Source organism: Peromyscus eremicus, chromosome 2 (genome assembly GCF_949786415.1).
Source record: "Peromyscus eremicus chromosome 2, PerEre_H2_v1, whole genome shotgun sequence".
NCBI lineage: Eukaryota > Metazoa > Chordata > Mammalia > Rodentia > Cricetidae > Peromyscus > Peromyscus eremicus.
Genome location: NC_081417.1, coordinates 27,662,849 through 27,687,412, shown reverse-complemented (window position 1 = coordinate 27,687,412; position 24,564 = coordinate 27,662,849). Strand labels below are relative to the sequence as shown.

General features: G+C 45.0%; 1 protein-coding gene across 1 annotated transcript in view; it reads right to left on the bottom strand.

The window, feature by feature from the left end:
- Positions 1-24,564, bottom strand: part of Znf704 (zinc finger protein 704) — a 189,242-nt gene that overhangs the window by 112,802 nt on the left and 51,876 nt on the right. Inside the window, exon 2 of the mRNA XM_059253951.1 lies at positions 23,840-24,078. Coding sequence (XP_059109934.1) covers positions 23,840-24,078 — 239 coding nt within the window. The remainder of the gene's footprint in view (positions 1-23,839; positions 24,079-24,564) is intronic.

Sequence of the window (24,564 nt, the reverse complement as noted above, 5' to 3'; positions counted from 1 at the left end):
TACACGCTAAGTACTAAGCTTTTTCGCCACCCCTACTTATATTTTGGAGATAAAGTCTTGCTATGTAGCTCAGGCTGGCTTCAAATTCATGACTCTTCAGAGTGCTGAGGCAATAGGTGTGCATCACCACATCTGCTTAGGAAACCACCCAGGGGAATGTTGGCATGGCAGACCTTGGCTGGAGTCCAGAGAGCTAAGGTCATCTCAAAGGTGAATGGCAGCTGCCCTGGCAGAAAAGGAGGACAGAGTTTGAGGGCAGCCACACTGGACAGAGTAGATGATGGGTGGAAACAGTGGTTGAAGGCAAGATTGGAGGATGCTCTGAAACACATACATACACGCACACATGCATATGCACACATGTGCATGCATACATATGCACCTACATGCACATGTACACATGTATTTATACACACATACAAAACAGAAACGGTCATCTGGGGAGATTCTAAGACACCTCCACAGACACGTACAGATGGCTGGACTGTGGCGAGCCTAAGGAGATGTCCAGCCAGGCAGTCAGTTCACAGACACTACTGAGTGGCTGACCGTTAAGGGCCAGCAAGCTCACGGAAAGAAAAGAGAAGGCAGAAATCTGGGATAGATACATCTCACGTGGGAACAGAGACAGAAAAAACTGGCATTGGCAACGCGAAAGGCAGACTCGGGATGGTCTCACTTCACCTATTAGACGAAGGACTTTAAACAAAGAAAGGGAAACTCATCTCCTTCTCTGAACTGCTGAAATAAAAGTACTGGGAATACAGATTTAACAAATTCTGGAAAATAATTGGACAGCATCATTTTGGAGACAGAAAAGGATATTCATGAGTTTCTGCTACAAGATGGTTCCTGGGGCACGGTAAATGACTCCCAGTGACTCCTGCTGCCCAGCATTCACAACCTCACATATCCCCTTCCCCTGGAGTGCAGATCCGCCAAATAATACACATCTAACAAACAGCACAGCCAAGGTGAGGGGCCAGGAGGTCAACACTTTGGTTAGGTACAAGGAATATAACTAACTTCCATCCTGCTGGCCGACTTTCTCCTCAGCAGTAAAAACACATCAAGAGTAGAAGACTCTTCTTTCTGGCTTTGCTGAAACACAAAGGTTCGTTCAAAGGCCACTTGGTGAGCAACAGAGAGCTACCTGCAGCCAAGAGCCTCGGAATGGAAGCCTACCTTCAGCAGCTCCTTAGGTAGAGGATTCTGTAGCAAGCACCAGTTTAGAAGCAGATCCATTTCCGGCTGGGCTCTCTGGTAAGAACTCGACCTGACACAATACTGCAACTATACACTTGAGAGCCATACTGAACCAGAGCACCTAACGAGGCCCTGCCCAGATGCCTGGCTCCTCAGACACTGACATGTTTGCTTTAATGCAACAGGTGTGTACTGATTCGTTATACATAGCAATATCTGCTTTAGTTAGCCAGAGTGCTATCTGTGATAACAATAGGAACAGAAACAGAAAACATCTGCTGGGATATTTGTTAAATACACTGTGATACACACATATGATATAAATCTTTATCCATTAAAATTATACCCTAGAGTATGGGTAAATATTCACGACACAAGTTCATGGTACATTGAATATGATTTTATAATCTCAAAGCATGTCATAGAACCAATCATTTGGAATAAGCATGTTGTGTACCTGTAAATATAAATGAATAATTGAGACCGAGACGTTATGGCAGTTATCATTAAATGGTTTGGCTCTCTTTGTTCTGCCTATCTGTATTCACTAATTGTCTAAAATGAGCATACTCGGTCAGGGTTTGGAGGTGCACGCCTTAAATCCCAGCACTTTTCACAGGACTGAAGGCAGAAGCAAGTGGATTTCTGAGTTTGAGGCCAGCCTGGTCTACAGAGTGAGTTCCAGAACAGCCAAGGTTACAAAGAGAAACCCTGCCTTGAAAACCAAGAGGGAAAAAAAGAAAGAATGAAAGAGAGAGAGAGAGAGAGAGAGAAAGAGAGAAAGAGAAAGGAAGGAAGGAAGGAAGGAAGGAAGGAAGGAAGGAAGGAAGGAAGGAAGGAAGGAAGGAAGGAAGGAAGGAAGGAAGAAAAGGAGTATACTCTATTATGATGAAAAACTAAATGCATGAAGGAAACAAATGGGGGGGGGCAGTCACCTAATACACAGAGTGCCACCACACATTAAGCAAGTTTTATTCACGAAAGTTATTGCTTGCTTCCTGTGTGCTAGCAAGAAGACAGAGAAGAGATATTTGAAGTGACAGTCACTGGTCACCTAACATAGCAGTGTCACCTCTGTTAGTGGAAGGAAGCAAGAGATTTGTCCCTCCCTGCAAAAATGCATCAGGTCACATCTGAGATACACAATCAGATCATTTTCAACACTGTGGCAAATACATCTGTAGTCCCACGTGGACTGGAGTCACTGCACAGACAACATCTACCATTTACAATGGTTCAGATGTCCCACCTGGGCAGTAGGTAGCACTTCAGTCTCATAAACTGCATATTTGCTGGGTGGCAGTGGCACATGCCTTTAATTCCAGCACTCGAGAGGCAGAGGCAGGTGGATCTCTGTGAGTTCCAGGCCAGCCTGGTCTACAGAGTGAGATCCAGGACAGGCACCAAAACTACACAGAGAAACCCTGTCTTGAAAAAAATAAATAAATAAAAATAAAGTGCATATTGTTACAAATGAGAAAATCCACATTAATTGGACAAAACTGATGTAACGAAGTTATATGAATGAGAATTTCAAAACAGTGAAATCAACTACGCTTTATGTAGCGCAGGGGGAAAGAAATAGATTATTTAAGGAGATGTTAGTATATTTTGGCTTTTTGCCTGGCTAGTGCATTTCTTAGGGATACAGAGGTCTTGGTTTGTGGAGATGGCACAGTGGATACAACACTTGAGGATTAGAGTTTGGATGCCCAGGGCCTACAGAAAAGCCTGGCAGGCATGGCAGCCTGCCTATGATCCCAGCATGGGGAGACAGGGACAAGGGGGTAAGCTACCTAGCTAAAACTAGACCGACCTGTGAGCCCTAGTTTCAATGGTGAGACCCTGACTCAGTTCAATAATGTGGCGAGCAACTGGGAGACACTGGAAGTCAAGTTTGGGTCTCTGCACAATGTGCATACACATGCATGCATGTACACAAACCTGTGCCTACCCACATGCAATATGTGTACATACATGCACGCCACATGCGTACAAAAAGAAAAAGTGGAAAAGAATGCAGACTTCAGTTCTACTGATTTTATGAAGAAACCAAGCCTCCCAGTAAGCATTTGCGACTTAGCTTGACTTTAATGACAATTAGATGGAAGACCAATTAGATGAAGGTGCTCATCAGAGAAAGTGCAGTTTACCTTGTAGCTCAACACATCAAACACCTCTCCAGGAAACTAAGACAGCCCCTCTCCCATATAAAAACACTCCTTAGAAGACCTATCAAGCCCCTTTTGAGTGGCAAGCTAAAAAGTGATTTTACCTGCTCGACATGTCTACCTTATTTCCAGGGAGGAAGCAGTATGGCATGAAACTGAAACTCCCACAAGGAGAGGCTCCAACAATAACACGCCTTTGCAAACAAGCGCAGTTCACTGTGGGTTCTGTTTGTTTGGACACACCCAAACTGTGCCCGGGAAGAAAGCGAGGCATGCATGGGAAGTGTGTACAAAGATGGCCATGCAAGGAAACTGGATGCACATGTGGAGAGAAAGCCCAGGGTCACTTTCCACATCTCCTTTCTATGGTCCGTCCCATAAGCTGGATCCAGGGAAACTTTTCCACACAAGCTCTATGACAACAAAGCGAAAAGGCCATGGTAGGCATGCAGTGTATGCCAAGCATCAAATCCCACCAGCTGTGCACCAAGCATTCAACACATGAGCCAACAGGGGGCATTTCATATTCAATCCCAACACCTGATGGGGTCCGAGGGCAAACTAGTCCGTGTTCCAGACAGGAGATGAGTGACAGACTATTTCCTGATACAGCAATGTGGGGGACTCTCCCCACCATGCCCTGCTCCATTCCACTCCAGAGAGAGCTTACATGAAGACCCTCCGGAGGACAGACACGATGCCCTGGCACCTAAAAGTGAGGAGACTGTGTGAGTGAACACCCCTTGGGTTTCTGAATAGAGCTTGTTTTGTCTAAATGCTGTTTGTACTGTTTTAATGGCACTGAATAAAAATGGCACCATAACTTGTAAATTTTAGAGAAACATAAAACAAGGGGTTATAAATCAGCTTGAGACCAATTAAAATACTTAGACTGCCATTCAAAAACACTGCACAGAATGTAAAAAGATGAGTGGGTGCTTGGTTCTATTTTAATAACTGAAGCTTGCAGGCAGGTTTTATTTCTCCAAAGTACTAGCTAAATACATCCAGTACTGACTAGAACATTGAAAATACAATTTTATATTATGTTAACCTAAAGAATGAAATAAAGCACCACAGAAGATTGTCTGATTCACAACCAGGTCCATCTCGGGTCAAACCATGCTCTGCCTGCAGAGTCCTGTGATGTAGAGAAATACTTGTAGTTAATGTAACAATGGAATTATAGACAGCTGTTACCCACTACTTAAGGACAAGTAGGAAATAAGCCAGTTGTTCTCAGTGACGGTACTCTGGACTTCAACAGAAGTAGGCATCCCACAGGACTATTTATACAGCCCAAAGTGGCCCCCAAACACCTCCCAATGCCTCTGTGGACAGACTAGGGTGGTGGTGGTGGTGGTAACACTACACACTGGAAACAATTCATTTGGTGCTGTGGATCATTGATTGATAAATAAAACGCTGACTGGCCAGTTGCCAAGCAGGAAGTATAGGCAAGACAAAGAAGAAGGAAAATGCTGGGAAATGGAAGGCTGAGGCAAGGAGACACTGTCAGCCACCGTGATGAGAAGCAACATGTTAAGATACCGGTAAGCTACAGGCCACGTGGCAACTTATAGATTAATAGAAATGGGTTAATTTAAGATATAAGAACAGCTAGCAAGAAGCCTGAGCCACTGGGCCATACAGTTTGTAAATATTATAAGTCTCTGTGTGTTTACTTGGGTCTGAGGGCCATGGGAGCCAGGCAGGAATAGGATCACTTCAGCTACAATTTGGCTGTTACAAAACGTGTGTTCTTTAAATCGAAAGCTGCATTATGTTCCTTGGAAAAACTGACCCCCAGCTAGTGCTATCATTTCAATTTGAAATCTCCCCTGTAGGTGCACATGTTGAATGCTTGACCTATTAAGTAGTGGTGCTACTTTGAGTCATTCTGGAAACATCTGGAGATGGAGCCTAGCTGGCTAAGTGGGTCACTGTAAAGAGGGAGCTTCAGAACTGTTTTGTCCTAGGTGTCTCTTTCCCCTTTCTTTCTGCTTCAAAGCCACATGAAGAAGCTCCTCTACCACACATTCCTGCCACCGTGAGTTCTGTACCACACAATCCTGCCACCGTAAGTTCTGTTCCACACATTCCTGCCACCGTGAGTTCTGTACCACACAATCCTGCCACCGTAAGTTCTGTTCCACACATTCCTGCCACTGTGAGTTCTGTACCACACAATCCTGTCACAGTAAGTTCTGTTGCACACAATCCTGCCACCATAAATTCTGTACCACACAATCCTGCCACAGTAAGTTCTGTTGCACACAATCCTGCCACCATAAATTCTGTACCACACAATCCTGCCACTTTAAGTTCTGCCTGTGTGCGTAAGTGACAAAGCTGAACCCTCTCAAAGTGTGAGTTAAAATAATTCTTTCCTCGTCCAGGTGGTTCACTCAAGTATTTTGTCACAACCAAGGAGAAAGCTAACTAGTATACATGCTGGGAACCAGCTATTAACCTTCCTAATTGTCAGATGCTATCTAGTAACAACATATCAAAAAATTGTAAGGAGTAATTTCAATACTGTGCTATGCTGAAGTTTTAAAACCTGAACCATTCTGGGGCTGAATTTAATTTATTAATCTAGACCTTCAAATGCTTTCTCTCAAAATTGCACCATACCTAGGGGTGAATCTTGGTATCTCGCACATGGAAGCAGGTTTATAAGCCTACTGGTTATAGGTGACAAAAAAAACAAGAATAAGTAACAGAAATGGAGGGTTTGTTTGTTTTTACCAACTTGCCTCTAATATCTAAACATTAGGATTTCAAGACCCCCAACATATCAAAAAGTTAGGAACCTATATGAAGCTGCTAACATTTTATGTTGCCCATAATTTAAATATCAGAGACAATCTGTCACCATGTTGCCACAGAGGACAAGAACATGCTTATCTCACAATGCATAACTGGCCATTGGGCAGAACTTCAACTGGATGGGGGCATCAGCTGTGTTTCTCATTGCTGGAACTAAACTTTCGACAAGAGGCAACATAATCGAAGATGGACTTATTTTACCTGACAGCTGGAAGGCGCAGTCCATTACAGAGGGGGAAACGTGGAGGTGGGCATGGTGAGTAAGGCTTCCAGACATCTGGGAAGGTCAAAAACAATGATGGGACAGGAAGCAGGACCCGGCTATGAACTGTGAAGCCTGCCCCCAGCAATCCACTTCCAGCAGCAGGCCCCACCTCCTAAAGGCTCTGCAGTCTCCTACAGCAGTGTCGCCAGCTGGAGACCGAGTGAGAGCATTTGACATCCAAACTGTAACAGTGGGCATGTGCGGCTACACACACCTGGATTTTCCATTCATTCATTTCTCCCTTCTAAGAAACTCAGAGACCAGACAAGACTAGATGCAATCAGAGTGCTACAGCTATGCCAGACAAGAGTAGATGCAATCAGAGTGCTACAGCTATGGGCTAATCCCTTCCTTCCTTCTTTTTTTTTTGGGGGGGGGGGTTGTTGGTGGTGGTTTGTTTTGTCTTGTTTTTCAAGACAGGATTTCTCTGTGTAACATCTGGCTATCCTGAAACTAACTCTGTAGACCAGGCTGGTCTCAAAGTCACAGAGATCCGTGTGCCTCTGCCTCTGAGTGCTGGGATTAAAGACATGCCACCACCCCCAGCTCTAATTCCTTATTTCTAGTCACCACTTCAGTTACTGAGATGACAAAGATCTACATTTTTTATTTTTAAAATAATACTGCGGAGTTCATAGAGGAAGCTTATGCCTACAATCCCGGCACTTGGGAAGACTGCCATGAGTTCAAAACTAGTCTGGGCTACTTAATAAGTTCCACTAAGTCAGCCTGGGCTACACAATGAGATCCTATCCCCACCCACAGCCCCCAAATACTAGTGTGACGGAACTCTAAATAACTTATCAAACTATAAAAATTAAATGTCATATTACCCAAGTAGGCAAAAACCAAATAAAACTCTACAACCTGCTAACAGACGGGCTGGTTACCTCAGGGGAAGTTCCCAGTTTGGAACCCACTTTGTCACTGAGGCTTTTTTCCGGGGACACCAGCCTTTGTTATGCTGCAGCTTTGGAGGACATGGAGAGCAGACTGGCGTGACCAAATGCCTGCTCTAGCTGACATTCTGCACTCTGGCCTTCAGCTGATCCGGGGAGCCCACCCCAACACTGCTGCAGGTACCAAGTCACTGGGGCCATCAACCACCTCCTGGTTTCTGGAGTCATGGAGAGCCCAAGTCTGACCTGATGGTTTATCAAGTCACAGGAGACGTTATCCGCGAGTGATTTCACTTTACAGAGAAAACTAAGTCCTGGGGAGCTGAGAGTTGAACAGAAAACTAGACACCATCTTTCTCACTGTAGGATTATTACTGTCTTGCTTTTTCATGGCGTCTTTTTCCTTAACTGTTGTTACACGTATGTGTGTGCATGTGTAGACAACTTGCTCAGTCTACATAACATTACTTGTATGCATGTTTTCAGGGCTGATCATCTGGAACTGGATAACCAGTTGGTGTGCTCTTCCCTAGGAAGATTATTTCTCCCACTCTCAGCACTCCTTAGTTGCTGGTAGCTGTCTCGGGTTGAGACCACATGACCTTTCTCGCCTCCATGTTAGCATGTCTGCTGGTACTGTCTTAGTTCAGGTCATGTTTAGACAGCCATGTTGGTGAGACTTCATGGGTACAGTAGCGTCTCTGGCATTTCCAGGAGACACAGTCTCACAAGAAACTTCTTGTTCCTCTGGCTCTTTTCATGAATTTTTAGTTTGTTCAGCTGTTTCAAGTGTCCATAAGATGGAAGTGTAAGGTTCGAGAACTAGCTCAATGGGATAGAAGCATTTGCTATGTAATCATGAGGACCTGAGTTCAAATCCCAGCACCCACATAAAAAGTTGGGTGTGGCCATATACACTGATAACCCCCATGTGTGACGCAGAAATAGACGACAACTGGGAATTGATATCCACCAGCCTAGATCTGGGTTCAGTGAGAGACCCTGTCTGCTGTAGTTTGAAGGTGAAATGTCTCCCATAGACTTGTGTGTTTGAACACTTTGGCCCCATCTGGTGGCATTATTTGGAAGGGTTATGGAACCTTGACAGGAAGGAGCTTTGCTGTGATGGCAGTAGTGGCAGTGGCGGTAGTGGTGAGGATTTATAGCCGCCTGGCCCCAGTTCCCATTCTCTCTGTGGTACGTGTGCTTTTGAACTGCAGATGCCACATGGCAGGCCTCATGCTCCTGCTGATATGCTTTCCCCAAACGATGGCCATAACCTGAACTGTAAGCGCAAATCAACTTTCTCCGCTTAAGTTGCTTTGGTCAGAGTATTTTATCCAGCAATAGAAGAAGAAAGTAGTAGGATACTGCCTCACAGCAATGAGGTGGAATCTGGTAGAGCAGGACACACGGACACACACACACACACACACACACACACACACACACACACACACACACAGGGGGTGGGTGGGTAGAGCGTCATTCTTCAGATTAAGCATGACATATTCCAAAAGACAAAGATTACAGCAGCCGTGGTGGGTTTTTCCTCCGTGGTCAGATGGCCATGGAAACAGGCGTGACTCCATTTGTGACTGTTCCACCTTGCCCGAGGATGCTCACTGGGCTCTGGGGCCCCTGCAGCTAGCAATGCACCCCCCACGGCTTCCGTCTGTGACTGCCTTCTACCTTGAGCCTTTCCCACCACCACTGCCCCCGTCAAACAGCACTGCCGAGTTCCGACTCCAGACAAGTGTCCTCCTTCTCAGAGGAAAAATCCGAGACAGGCGGCAGGTTCCCTGGGCTGAGGCACGGAGTGGCCGCTTCTCCTTTCTACAAGAAGGAGACTCTGGGCACATCAGGACAGAAAGTCACGCACAATGGATGCCAAGTGCTGCCTTGTGAATGACAACGTGGTGACATTTAAAAAAACAGCTTCCAGAAAATGTTTGAGTCTATTATTCAAACGCAGACTTTAAGCTTTCTTTCACCCCAGTTTTCCCATCCTTTAAATAAAGGGGATGAAGCAGGTGACTTTCAAGATGCTCACAAAGCTCTTTTCTCGGAGATCTAAGCTCGACGTTGGCATAGTGTTGCAAGCACCACGCTCAGCTATACCATGGCACACAGTATCTCTGCAACACACCTCCCAGGTATCAGAGAACTGAGTCCCATTGCCCTTGCAGTCCGGGGCAGTCCAGGGGGGCGGGGGGAACATTTGTGCTGCTTTTTAAGGTTGGTAATTAGAAGCACTATGATTAAATCATTCAGGGAGTAGGAAATAAAAACAAACATTTGAGCATCAAAGCTCCTGTTCACCATTTCTGTTCTTGGAACAATGTTCCCTTCCCACTCTCACAAAGGCTGGCTCCTCTGGAGCTAAGTAAACCCAACGGAGTTTTAATAATACGAAGGCAAAGCCCTCATATCCAACTACCAATACAGGAGAATGAAGGAATCCTGCCTGATGCTGACTGGGGCTGACACACAACAGAGCAATATCCTTCCTGGCAAAGCCACTGACCCTGAGACACTCTGAGAGTGGCATTAGTCGGACACTGTCCATACATCAAGCCATCCTTTCTCATTCTTGCACAGCTCCCCACACGTCAAGAACTGAGACAGGAACTGCGTGCTACAGTTTTGCTCGCAATCAAGCAATTTTCAAACCGGTGCGCTTTCACTTCTGAGACCAAAGGAAGCCGATGTTAGCTCAGCTTAGCTGGGTATGTCTCCACAGCGAGTGCAAGCACCAAAACCCCAATATAATAACATCCACTCTCAAAGATGGCAACACAGGGGTGAGCCCCAAGACACCACGCACGTCAGTGACAAGCTAGGTAAACCTGTTCCTTACCAATGTATTGGCCTGGCCTCCTTCCTGTCGAGAGGGTAGGGGACAACCCTGGGTACCACAGTCTGGTGGTCTGTCAACTACTGTTGTTTGTCATACAAAAGATGAATGAGACAGGAAACACTCAAAATCACTAGCCAGGGACTCAGTTCATCAGCTGTGCAAACACTTCTCCAGTGAGGTGGGGTTTATTTTTGTTTTTTAATAATGAAGGGAAAACATGGATTTTAAATATACAAGGCCTTGAACAGCACATCACAACTGTTACTTCTACCTGGGCATCCAAGAAATAGCTCAAATTAACCATGCAATCCAAAGACCTGGCCCGCTGACAAGCCAATATTTAGAGCAAACAATACGTGAGCTAGTTTAGCTACAGTGGTCAGTTCAGCCTTGTGTACCTTTTATTCTCAGAGTAGTTGAGGTACAGAAAACCTAATCACTAATGAGAATAACTTCTTTCTATCCTCTACACAGATACACTGACCACACAAACTAATGTAGTAATGTTAGGAGCAAACGGCAAGGGAACAGGTGAATATTTGTAAAGGCTTCTGCTCTGTGTGTGTGTGTGTGTGTGTGTGTGTGTGTGTATGTATGCATGTGAGAGTGTGGTGTGCCTGCAGTGTGCACACACCTGTATATGCATGTGGAGGGCAGGGGAAGCTGTCAGGTGTCCTTCACCACTCTCCATCTTACCCCCCTAAGATGGGACCTCTCACGGACCCTGATGCAGGGCTGGCAGGCAGCAAGCGCGGTGATCTTCCTATCCCCCTCCCCCACAGAGCGGGATCACAGATCAATGCATGTGCATCCTCTGTTTAGGCCAGCGCCCAGACTCAAGCTCAGGTGATCATACTCACAGGACACGTGTTCTCACTCCTTGAGCCATCCCCCAGTGTGTCCCCCCTCACCTCCCCTTTGCCTCTCTTTAATCTTTTTGCAAAGAGTCAAGCCCAAACCATTTTTGCTACCCAGTCTGAAAAGAAAGAGACCAGGTGTGCCGCTGGCTTTAGACTCAAGCACTGTGAGAAAGGAGACCTGGTAGTCAGTTACCTGGAGCACAGACAGGCACAGCTGAGGCTGTTCCCGGGTATGAAGGTGTGGGAAGTGCCTTGCCCCAAGGATATAGGTGTGTGTGGGATGACACAAAGTCAGATTCCTTAAGACCAAAAAGCACCAGGGCTCTACAGTAGACCTTTCTCACCGGTTCTGTTCCTAAGTGATTTCCTCTCAGAGGCGGAAACACTCTTCACGTGATCTCAGTCTTTGAAATGATATCCCTCTGCAGCTGCAAGTGGACTTTTTACATCGTGAGTTTTATTTTGTGTATGGTGTACGCAAAGTAAGGCAGGAGTTATTAACCGAGCATGAACAAATTCGAGGTTTGGCACTTTGGTGCTGAATTGCAAAGGCATTGTTTTCAGATGTGTGGCAGTGCCTCCCTTGAGCTCCAGATCTGTTTTTTGAGAACTTGACACAAGCTGGAGTCATCTGGGAAGAGGGAACCTCAATGAAGGGAATGCCTCCATCAAACAGTCAGTGGGCAGGTCAGCGAAGCAGCTTCTGGACGAATGATTGACGTGGGAGAGTCCAGCTCCCTGGGTGGTACCGTCCTCGGGCAGATGGTTCGGGTTATAAAAGAAAGCCGGCTGGACAGTCAACGGAGAGCCAGTGAGTAAACAGCCCTCTTCTATGACCTGCCTCAGCTCCTACCTCCGGGTTCCTACCCTGCTTGAGGTCCTACCTTGGTTTCCCTCAATGACAGATGTGAAAGCCGAATAAACCCCCTCCTCCCTCCCTTTTGGTCATGGTATGTTATCACAGCAACGGAAAGCAAAGTAGGACAAATTTCCAGGTGTGACTTTTCAAGCTGCCACATCGGCAGGGATGTGGAAAACACAACTGCACTGCTGGGTAGGAACAAACCAAAAAGAAACCTGTGAGCCTAAAAGATAGGCGCGTGGGAGAACAGGTTCTTAAGTAGTTTGGAACAGGTGGTGATGCCATCTATCATGGTTAAGAGGCACCAGGTGGCTACAAGCTCCACCAAGGCCTGCCTGTCCTGACAGATGTGGGGAGCTGGCTAACACTCTCGGCCTTGAGATCATTAACACTACCTGCCCTGTGAAACTATACCGCATGTACGGGGAACTGAGGTGACATCTTGAGAGCCATGGAGTTGATGTGCTTACCACCTGGGGCCAGAAAGAACATCCATTCAAAAGCAAGGCACCATTCCCAGCCCGTACGATCCAGTCTGGGTTTGATTCAGCAGCCTCAGAAGAACTCAGTTAAATGTGACAGCACTCCAAACCATTAAAGATTACTTATCCCGGTGCAGCAAACCCCAGATAAGAAAGATACAAGTTTCTATCTAGATTTGATGGACCCTCGCAGTCTGCAGACAAAGCCACACTTCCTGTATTTTAAATACAATAGCAAAATGGGTGCAGAAAAAAAGCATATGACCTTACAAGCTGTGCTCTCTTAGAAAGGGGCAGGAGAATCCACCAAGTCTATTACGGGATGGATTTTATCTGAGGAGAGGTAATTTAGGAAAGATGACGTCACGAACTCCATTCAAGACGCAAATGTTTACCAAACACAGTTAAAACACATCCCAAGTGGAAAGGAACAATCAGTATCTTCTCATTAGATGCAAGTATGCATGTGAAACTCACATCATGACAGGCCAAAATATGAATATGGAGTTCTGGACGGGCTGGTACTTAAACAAAACACTTTACAGTAGCAAGCACCTCTAAGTGCAAGTACTTACATTACCACTCGACCGTTTAAAGTAGTCTGCACACTGTTCTCTGTAAACGGACTTACTGCCTGGTTGATTTTCATTGAAAGTCTTCCAGGCTTTGGTGAGAAACATCACTAAACGGTGTTTTTGCTAAGGGGCCCTGAAACTCCACCTATCTTTCTCAAACCCTTGCTCCCACCGCCCACATCTACTTTCTTCTGGATTGCTCCTGGGTTACCTATTGTTTTGGTTAGCATCACCTACCACTTTCTCCAACTAGATGCCTGGGCTAGAATTCCTAGGCATTCTGAGCACCACGGCCCTCCAGTGTCCTCCCCATCAGCTCCATTCCTGTTCCCTGCAGGCTGCACCTTACACGCCTCAGTTCTCTTTTGATTAAGGTTTCATAATTCTCCCAGATTTTAAAAAAAAAAATTAAATGATTTATTTTTATTTTAGGTGCACTGGTGTTTTGCCTGTGTGTGTCTTTGTATGAGAGTGTCAGATCCTCTGGAACTGGAGTTATAGTTGTGAGCTACCATGCAGGTGCTGGGAATTGAACCCAGGTCCTCTGGAAGAACAGCCAGTGCTCTTAACCACTGAGCCATCTCTCCAGCCCTCTTTCAGATTTCTATAGGTGTTTAACTATTCTTTTGCTTTTAGTGTCAATCTTTCCCACCTTCTCATCCCTACAGGATATCAGAGATCTTTTCTATGATGCCAATCAAAGGATTTCATCTAAATAGTTATCACTACCTAAAGATAAAAATCAAGTTCTCTAAGTATCCCACATTAACCTTAATTCTCAAGCTTTATCCCTTAATTCCCCAACCAGGATGCTAGAAGAAAGGGAGGGAGGAGCTAATATTTAAAGGATGCAGTAATTAACAGTGGGAGCCAGGAACCAAATGAAGCCCTTGAACTGGGGGGGGTCCTTAAGAAAATATATTTATTGCATTTTCCAGTTTTAGAGTCATATGTACTATCTAACTTTTCTTACTGCTGTATAGGAAGAAAAAGCATGAACAGATGCATGGTGAGGTGCCTTGATTTAGGCTGAAGCATGTGTGCTTCTGTAAAGGTCACTACCGTGGGCAACAGGATCCAGCAGTAACGAAAGACATTCTCTCAAACACTAGAGATGAAGCTGGTTTCATGTTTTTAAAAACCTAGAATTGGGATGACGTCTGCTTACCATCTGACTCAGACGGAATTTAAACAGCTTCGTAACAATTACACAAAATACCACCTGTCAGGGGCCACACCAGAATCTGCCGAAGACTTCCAACTAAGGCTACTGAATTCCAACCACTCGAAGTGAACGGAGTGTTCTTCAGCCCAGACACTCCTCCCCCAGCCCTCACGCACTGATACCGAGAGAGAGAATTCTACTCCTATCAGTGTAGGTGAGACATTTTCTTCGTGTGTGTTGGAGTAGAAGAAATGAAAAGAGAGAAGCTGGTGTCTCAGGAATAAGCAGTAAGTCAGGATGAAATGGCAAACTGACCCACTCCTCCCTTTCAGGCTCTGCGGCTGCCACGGTCATCACTAGCCACACATGGCGTTGATCACTTGGAAGGTAACTGGGCCGAGCTGCCACATACGGTAGTACATAGGGCAAATTCTGAAGCTACAACATGCCAAAAGGAATGTAAAACACCTTTAATAACTTCGTCACATGTCGAAAAACCACTGGGGGTGTGTTGGGTTAAATTTAGTACTTATTTCGGCTAATCTGTCTCCTGTTCATATATGGTGAATACAAATTATGAGAGTATATGTGTAGCTCACGTTCAGTTTCTTTTGGACAGTGCTACTTGAGTACTGTAGAAACTGAACCCAGGGCAAACATTATACCACTGAGCTATATCCCTAGCCCTTCAAGTATAATTCTTAAAACAAAGCAAAACCAAAAGCCAGAATATATTGTTTATTACCTGCCTTTTAGCAATAAAAAACAGTACAAAATCCCTGCTGCCAGGCCACGTAGGGAGTGGAGGTAAAAGAATCCAACTACTAGTATCACCCGGTTATTCAAGTTTTGAACTTGAGTAAGGAGAAAACAAGTGTTGCATCAAATTTCCCTGGGAACCAGTTCTGCAGATGAAGACGGTGATTGTGGCACCACGGGGACGTGATGCTTTCCCGAGTGCTGTGGGGTACTTCCCTTTGGCGTCAGTACAACAGGGACCACCCCGCCCCAGGGCTACTGGTCACCAGAGGTTTGGATAGTTTCCCCATTTACCACCAGAGACATTTCCAGGGAAGGGTTTGCTAGTTACACAGGGCATTTTGGAAGTGATGTGATGCCTGCAAATCTCTCGAGTTCCGCCCCCTCACAATTTTGCTTCATAACTACCCAGTTTGATCCAGAGAGAGGAGCCTAATGTTCAACATTCAAAATGCGGTTCTCCACAGGTGGCATATTCTAATTCGGTGGTGATGTGTACTCATAAATAATGGCTATAGTACACAGTTACTGGGAAATGGTGGATTTAATAAGTTATATTTAAAATGAGCACAGGAACAGTGTAGAGTTCTTTTTAAAAACACATCCACCCATATCTACCCACTCTCCCTCCCTTCCCACACGTGAAATTCATAAGGCAATTTGTGTCACAAGACACAGGCTTTCTTAAGTTACAAATTGAGAAAATGAAGGCCACATCACTGACATCACTGTTGGTGAAAGAGAGGGAGTGCTTGCTATCTGGGAGGTTTCTCTGTCTCACCAGCTTCCTTGACATTGCTGGTGAGACAGAGGGCAGCAGATCTGCATTTGAATCTCAGAGATCATGCTGAGCATCTGGCAGGAAGAGATAGCTGTGTTTTAAATAACAATCAGAAACCACATCAATCTCCTCAATGAAATTTTGCTCCAGAGTAAGGGCAGGGCTGTGAATGACTTCCCTCTCCAGTGTGGTTTCAGATCTTGAGTCTTTCCTGGAAGGTTCTGACTCCGTGGGTGACGGAAGACTCTAGAAAGCATAATTGTCCTAGCTAATCTTGATCTGCTGGTTGGCTTAATCCCAGCTCAGTGGGACAGATGTGTACAGATCCCACGCAGCACTTTGGCTGTGTAGCCGACAGAGGCAACGGTTACTCTCTGACTTGAATTTCTGAAACGGTGGACAAGCAGGGTGGGGAGGAAGGAGTTTCCTGAAAAAGGTATTTGTTCTAATTATAGAGATGGGGTCAGTGTCCTGAGACAGCTACAATCACACAGCATTAGTGTGAATACATTATAGTCTCCCTATATATATATATATTAAAGAAAATGTGCTTAAAACATTTTAAAATGGCCGGGCGGTGGTGGCGCACGCCTTTAATCCCAGCACTCGGGAGGCAGAGCCAGGCGGATCTCTGTGAGTTCGAGGCCAGCCTGGTCTCCATAAGCGAGTTCCAGGAAAGGCGCAAAGCTACACAGAGAAACCCTGTCTTGAAAAACCAAAAAAAAAAAAAAAAAAAAAAAAAAAAAAAAAAAAAAAAAACATTTTAAAATGTTAAAGTGACCTTTCTCAGTGGTCTCATATTAGCTACAGAGTTGGGAACCTGGTAAGTTCCTAATGTGTGTATGAAACATGAACTATTTCCCCCAGGAACTGGTGGTCTTGATGGACATTCAGACACAGAAGAGAGCAGGTCTGGACAGCAGGTCTGGGGCCAGGTATGGTGGCTCACATTTTTTACTCGAGTACTGGGAGGCTGTGTTGACAGAACTGGTACAGGCTTAAGGCTAGCCTGGGCTACAGAGTAAGACCCTATCTCAAATAACAAATAAAGGACAGAAATTGTGCTGCTTTTCCTCATTTACTTCCAAACTTACTACAGGAGACCTTGCTGTCAGGGACACTGGAGGAACGCTAGAAAGGGCAGCAAACTGCCTCTGGGTTTTTCACTGTGACACAGAACATGGTTTATGGAGTAGGCTACTTTCTAACTTTGAACTCAAAAGTGAACAAGAAGCAGGATGTGCTGGCATGTGCCTTTAATCCGCCTCCCCCCCCCCCCAAGGCAGAAGCAGGAGGATCTCTGAGTTTGAGGACACCCTGGTCCACATAATGAGATCTTTTCTCAAAGTATGCACACATACACACACACACACACACACACACACACACACACACACACACACACACATACACACACACACACACACACACACACACACACACACACACACACACATGACCACTTGTCAAATACTGAACTAGATCTTCAAAGGCTAACAAGTTTCTGAAGATCTCTTAAAACTACATGGTTTTCAGACTGGCATCTAAGAAGATGATTTCGTTTTATCCAGCAAGCGACAAACAGCTGGCTTTAGAACCCCACAGAACAATCAGCACCACAATACTTCTGTTTTCCTCCGATGGCGAACTAATCATTGTCATATGCTAAAGTGCTGCCCTTAGGTCTAGGAATATTGGAGTTAATTTTTCCTCTTTTCCCTTTTATAACTGGTTTGGTAATAGAGTGCTTTGGCGTTAGGGTTGTAATTAGATGTTATCACTCTGAATAAGCAAATTGTAATTGCTGTTTGGGTGAAATCCAACAAATTTAACCATCAGTACCTTGGAAAAGGCAATGTCTGGCAAAAACAGAACGAACATCAGGCTCTAGATCAGCGGTTCGAGACCCTTGGGGGATTGAATGACCCTTTCACAGGGGTCGCCTATCAGATATTTATGTTATGATTCATAACAGTAGCAAAATTACAGTTATGAAGTAGCAACAAAAATAATTTTATGGTTAGGGTCCCCACAGTGTGAGGAACTGAATTACAGGGTTGCAACACTAGGAGGGTTGAGAACCACTGGTCTAGATGATCAAACAGTGTCTGCCTAACTGCTGGATTTGTTTAGAGGTTAGGCAGGGAGCTAGTGTTAGTATGTACCAAGATTGTCAACTTACTTTACGGCATCACAGTTGACAAGGACAATGAATTGTTAAATTCTCCCATAAACACTGGTGACGACCAAAAAAAAAAATCCCTGTGGGGCCAGAAACTTCCATGCAGTTTTTGCATGTTCTCCTACATGTTGCCTGACATTCCTGTGTCTTCCCACTCATTTATGAAGTGGGCATTACAATGCCTCACCGTAGCATCTCTCATTTTTCTGCCTGGTGGCTGGATCTGCTCCTGTGTCTGTGGAATATCTTACACACATCTCTCACTTTAGATGCCCCAAAGCCCAATTGTGGATGCTCACCCCGCTCACCCCGCTGTCTTATTTTCTGACCTGCTGCTTCTCCAGCCTCCCCCAGGGCCCTGGGAATGAACTGGTAGTTTCAGAACAGAAAATGAAAGCCATCTCTGTGGAGGCAGCCAGGCTGTTCTGTGTCTCACACCTAGCAGTGCCCTTCTACTTCCAACTGCTGGCTTCTTCATCCTGACTCTCCACTTCAGTCCTAACTCCCAGAACACCGTCCTGTGCTAATGCAGTGCCATCCTGAAGGGTCTTCCTGTGTCCATTCCTGTCCCACTTAACCCACTCTACACAGCCCAAGTGCTGTTTCCTAACGAATGCCTAGCACTGCCCTCTAGAAAATCTTTTTGATCACTTAACAATGTAACGTAACCAATATAACTCAATATGATCTGATTCCTACCTCTCCAGCCATCAACTGAGGAGGGCCAAAGAAAAAGCGTCACACCCACGGATGGGGCATTATTTCACGTTCAAACTATAAAGCACTGCTGTAGTTACAGTGTGGATAAAACCTGAAAACAGGACTAACTAAATCCCTGTCTATACTCTTAGAGCCTATTTTCTCCAACTTTCCTTAAAGAGCAAGGAAGCTCGTATTTTCTCTTAGAGATACCTTTAAAATATGTAGGGGTCCACACTTAATTAGCTAACTCCTTGTTCTCAATCAACAACCGCTTTGGGCAGAGGCCGAGTCTTGACTCTTGTAACCAGGCATGTGAACACACTAAGTGACATGGCTTTAGAGACAATGGATCTTCAGAGACTGCCATCTCCTCGGGGAGCATCAACGCACTCCTGGTGCCTTTGAGTGAAGTCACCATGGCTAAGCATGCTTTTCCACCAGCTCTCACTTTCTTAGGTTTAGCTTTATCCACTGAAGAACGTGGACAATGAGAAACACTCGAGTATTTCAATTCTCAAATGTTCCTCATTACTTCTCCCCTAAGAAACACACTTCCTCCTGAAACCAATCAGGCCACACTGGCCAGGTCCCACAGCAAGAGGCTCTCCTAATATTATCTCTGCCTACTGGAGGTAGCTCAGAAAGGACGCCTTTCCTCCAGTGACTCAAAAGCATGACTCTGGGGATGCCTGAACCTGCAGCCATTACTACTTTTGTTCGTTTGAAGCTTGCTTATCTAGCATAAGAAAGGCCGCAAGTGGCCTGCGCTGACAGTCCAAGCTGCCAGAGACCAGCCCCTGCTCCAACCTGTACTGCAGAGGACACTTAGGACAGTGTTCCAGGCAGGAGAGGCCACCATGGGAACAGCGCTGACTGACCCAGGACCAGAGCTGGGCTCCAAAAGCATCTACTGTACTTGCCTAGGTCCCAAGAATCACAAGCTTCTCCGAGCAGAGGTCGGGACACAGGAGAGGCACAGGCCGGTCCTCCTAATGGGCTGTGAGGCTGCTGGCACACTTCCAGCCACCCCTCCTAACTCTCCCTCCCCGCTGACTGCTCAGCCTTGCACTGGCCTGCCCCTCCACCTCCCCACAAGCATTTCCCCTAATAAACTGCTTGTGTGCTGAATTCTGTCCAGGCCCTGGCTTCTCAGGGGGCCAAGCTGAGCACAGGTGGGGTAATAAACTTTCTGACACCAGCAACCTTCAAACAGGTCTCAGAAAAGTGGCATTTTGTAAAAATTTGTGAAACAGACCGCAGGTTTGAAGTTTCTCCTTCTCCATTCTACCCTTCTTTATCCTCAAAGGGGCACCGATAACGGAAAAGCGGGCTTTGAAATGGGTGGATCAAACTAATCACTCTCCTAGTATTCAAGCCTTTCTTTAGTTGTAAATTCATCCAGTTCTGATGAGAAGGCAGACCATACTAAACAGTTTCTTGGACTTAGCTATTTACGTGTCCATCTGTCTGACTACACCATAGGCTACTGGAGGGGAGCACCTCTCCCATTCATGTTTTAACAAGTTCTAGGTAACTAGCAGCAGGGACTCACAAGATACCTGGTGATGAAGGCAAAACACGAAATCAGACAATTCAACATTGGGCCATGGAGATCAAGGGTGGACAGGATTCCCAGACCTCCCCAGAGATCTGGACAAACAACTGACATACACACTCCTACTGTCTTCATTGTGTGCACTTTGGGGAATAAACTTCAAGTTTCCGTTTTATAAACTAGAGAGAGTTGAAGAATAAGGGGAACATTAAATAAGAAACACTACAGGTAATCTTAAGTTGCCCAAGAGCTCTGCAGCCTACATCAACCACCTGCCTCTAAGGAGTATCCAAAACACTAAGTCTGGAATTAGGAGAATGAGTTGCAGTAAACTGTGTCGACAGACACACATGTGTGGATTGCACATACACAGACATACTAATTACAGGTCATATTTAATGACAGATATATAGACTTTCTTATTCTAATACACTTCACTACACTCCAGATTTACTCAAACATCAACAGATATTTCTGACAGCTATAATTATATTTCCTTTTAGTAAGCAGAAAGAAAAATCTTGTTCCTTTCTACCGTGTGATTGAAAGTTTCCTTATAACAAAATATCAATCTACTTAGTCAAAAGTTAGCATTTACTAAATAACCTAATGACTGTAAACAAACAGAAGAAAATGTTTGAGAATTACATTATTCTGCATAACTTGACTCCTTCGTGACTATTTAATTAAAAAAGCAATTTGTTTCACCAAGTGTTAGCATGTTTATGATGATTGCATTTTTGCGGCAACAATGAAAACAAGAGTATTAGTGCAGACCCCAAACTATGACACTTTAACTAGCACTTCTCATAGCAGATTAATTCATCTAAATTATACCTTGTCAGGGGGGAGTGTTTTTCTACATATTGATGATTTAAAAACCCAATTAATTTTCTCCCTACTGTTTAAAAGCTCACAATAATTCTGGCCTGAGCAGTGTGCTTCTGTGTACATCTAACGGCTGCAACATTCTGCAGACTAGCATTAGAAAAAAGAAAAGCAAAAGGCCTTTCCTCCTCTCCTTTTTCCAGAAGGAACTAGAGGTGAAATCACGTTAGAGAACCAATATACAGGGCTGGTATGTGGTTCAGTTGGGAGTGTGCTTGCCTAGCACACACAAAGCCTGGGGTTCTATCCCAGCATGGCATAAACTGGGCATGGTGGCACACACCTATAATCCGCTTAGGAGCGTAAGACATAATGATCAGAAATTCAAGATTATATTTGGCTATACAGAGAGTCTTAGGCCAGCCTGGGCTACATGAGACCTTGTGTAAAACCAAACTAAAGCTATACCCTACAACAATCTATGAGAATATGAAGTAATTAATTCCAGGTCTTTTACTACATATGAAAGACTCCGTGGGAAATGGTGTATACGGTCAGTCCTATAGAACTCCAAGTCAGCCCTGAACTCTCAAACACTGTTCTTCTGACAGGCTTTGGAAGAACATAAAAGCACAATTCTTCTCATTTCAAGTTGCTAACATGTCATTTATCAAATGAGTCAGCCAAACATACATATGAATCAACGTGTCTACCTGCTTCAGGGCCTATGAAACATTTCACAAAGAAGCCACAACAAAAACTAATCCTTAATAATTTAATTAAGTATTTTATACAAAAATCATAGAAGAACAAATAATAATAAACAGTTGAAGAGAAGTAAGAGATACACAAAATTGGCAATTAGAGGTTACAGAAAACCAAGAGGCCTATAATTTTAGAAAGTCTGGTGATGTGGCAGCTGCATAGAGTAACACATAATTTCCTAGAGAAGATATGCCCTCTATTTAATACAGAAGACAAAGGAAATGCTAATCACAAGAGGTGAGCAGGTGGGAGAGGGTCACTCCTTCCTAGCCCACAGGTACTGCTTTCCTCGTGAGCTGTCAGGAATCATGGGAATAAATGCCAGACTTCTCAAGCAACTGCTTACAAAGTTTCATGATAATCCTTCCTGGCATCAAAATGGAGTACACGTGTTACAAACAAGCAACCTGCCATGCAGACAGAACACTCCCATTCCTTCCTCATCTGACACGTGCTCACAGACCCTCTAGAGGGGCACTAGGCATTGTTCTAGTCCAGAGACAGAGGATGAACAAAACGATTCCAGGGCAGTTGGGGGTGGAGGGTTTGGGAGTGCAGGTTGGGGGATGAGGCTGGATACAGAATCAGGAAGAGGAATGACAGGTAGGGGTGTTGGGGGGGGCGTGTATTGTGTGTGTATGTGTGTGTGTGGTGTGTGTAGTGTGTGTGTGTATTGTGTGGTGTGTGTGGTGTGTGGGGGATGTGGTGTGTGTGTGGTGTGGTGTAGTGTGTGTGTAGTGTGTGTGTGGGGTGTGGTGTGTGTGTGGGGTGTGGGGTGTGTGGGGTATGTGTGGGGTGTATGTGGTGTGTGTGTGTGTATGTGTGTGTGGTGTGTGTGGTTTATGTGTGGCGTGGGGGGGTGTGGTGTGTGTGTGTGTGTGTGTGTGTGTGTGTGGTGTATGTGGTGTATGTGTGGTGTGTGTGTGTGTGTGTGTGTGTGTGTGTGTGTGTGTGTGTTCTACTCTGTTTCCATTCTGCCATATGAATACCCTTTAGTACCACTAGGTAAGAGTTGAAAGAAAGGGAAGAGGGCTGGAGAGATGACTCAGTGGTTAAGAGCACTGACTGCTCTCCTAGAGGACCCAGGTTCAATTCCCAGCACCCACATGGCAGCTCACAACTGTCTGTAAATCCTAGATCTGACATCTTCGTACAGACATACATGCAGGCAAAACACCAATACAAATAAAAATTAATTAATTAATTAATTAATTTAAGAAAGGGAAGAGGGGAAGTGGGGGTGGGCACTGTGGAGGAGTGACAGGAGGAGAGACTGTGGTCAGGTGTACGGTGTGAGAGAACGAGAAAAAAGAGTTGAAAGAAAATTAGAATGTGACAAACTCTATAAATCTATCATGCAAATGTGTGTGTGCATGTGTCCCACAGAGTGCGTGTGAACATCAGAACACACCTGAGTGTTGGTCCTCACGCACACCGTGCTAGCTGCCCAGGAACTTCTGGCGTCTCTCAACTGCACTGCAGAAGAACTGGGATTGCAGACGTGCACAGTTCTGCATCCAACTGTGCACAGGTTCTGGGGACTGGAACTCAGGTCCTTACGCTTTCAAGGCGAGCGCTCTACCCACTGAGCCATTTCCCTTGCTGAGACAAATCTTTAAAAAGACATGCATGATGACATCAACTGGTCATCGCTGAACACTTTCACACACGGAAGACTTCCAGGTCACCAATGGCCTGTATCACAAAGTCACCTTTTTAAAATGGTTTGAATTGTCAAACTTCTCTCATCTCACAGTCCACACAAAGAGGCTAAGTTTAACTTACAAACATAATTTGCCAACCCTCTCCTAGGATCTGAGCACACTTGCCTTCAAGTGCCACAACCTTACACAGTGTGTTTTCATTTGTTAATGTTTTTGCATTTACATCTGTCAAAGACCCAGTAACTTTCTTTCTATGACTACAACAGTTTCACCTACAGCAGCTTCCACATCAGTCCTGCTTCACAGGAGAAACAGATAACCTGACAGACAACTCTTGCTAAGTCTGTGGAACAGACAAGACGGAGCCGGCCTGCTCTCCACCCATTTCCTGCAGCAACAGAGAACCAAATGAGAACCAAGCCTTACCTTGCTGGAGGGACGTCGATATTAGAGGAAACCACTTTCCGCTTTTGCTCAAGGAGACAAATGGATCGAGTGTTTTCTTTCTCTTGGTCAAGGATCCGGTTGGCTTTTTTGGTGTCCACTGTTTTCATGTCTTCCTCCATGGCCAGTGGGAACAAGTGGTGAGACATTTTCTTACTGGAGTCACGTTTCAAGTCCTCTGATTGAAATGTGAAGGTCATTTCTCGCTTGAAACTCCCCACCTGCAAAACACACCACAGAAAGAGACTCTTACACAGAACATCAGCTCTGCCAGGCTGTAGCGAGGGGAGACTACACTCTCCTTCCGGTTTGCATTAGTTTACTGTTTAACTGGAAAAAGGCAACAAAAAATAAACAAGCAGTTCGGGGCCAGCCTGGTCTACATGGAGTGTTCTAGGAGAGCCAGGGTTACACCGAAAGATCCTGTCTCAAAACAACAGCAACACAAATATCACACACTCAAAAAATGACTTTCTTTCCAGACATGAAAGCACGAGATCTCCATGCCTTTGCATTTTAAAGCCATTGGCGTGCTTAATAGAAGACAGCGAACAGACAAAGGTAAACCCTTTGACTATTAACACTGACCTTAGTTTTAGTGAAGACAGTGTAGGACAAAAATCAAAGCTCAGTGAATTAAATCCCATTGTTTCCAATTTTGGAACCATTGGAAAAAAGTAAACTAAAGTTAAAGTTTTACAAGGTAA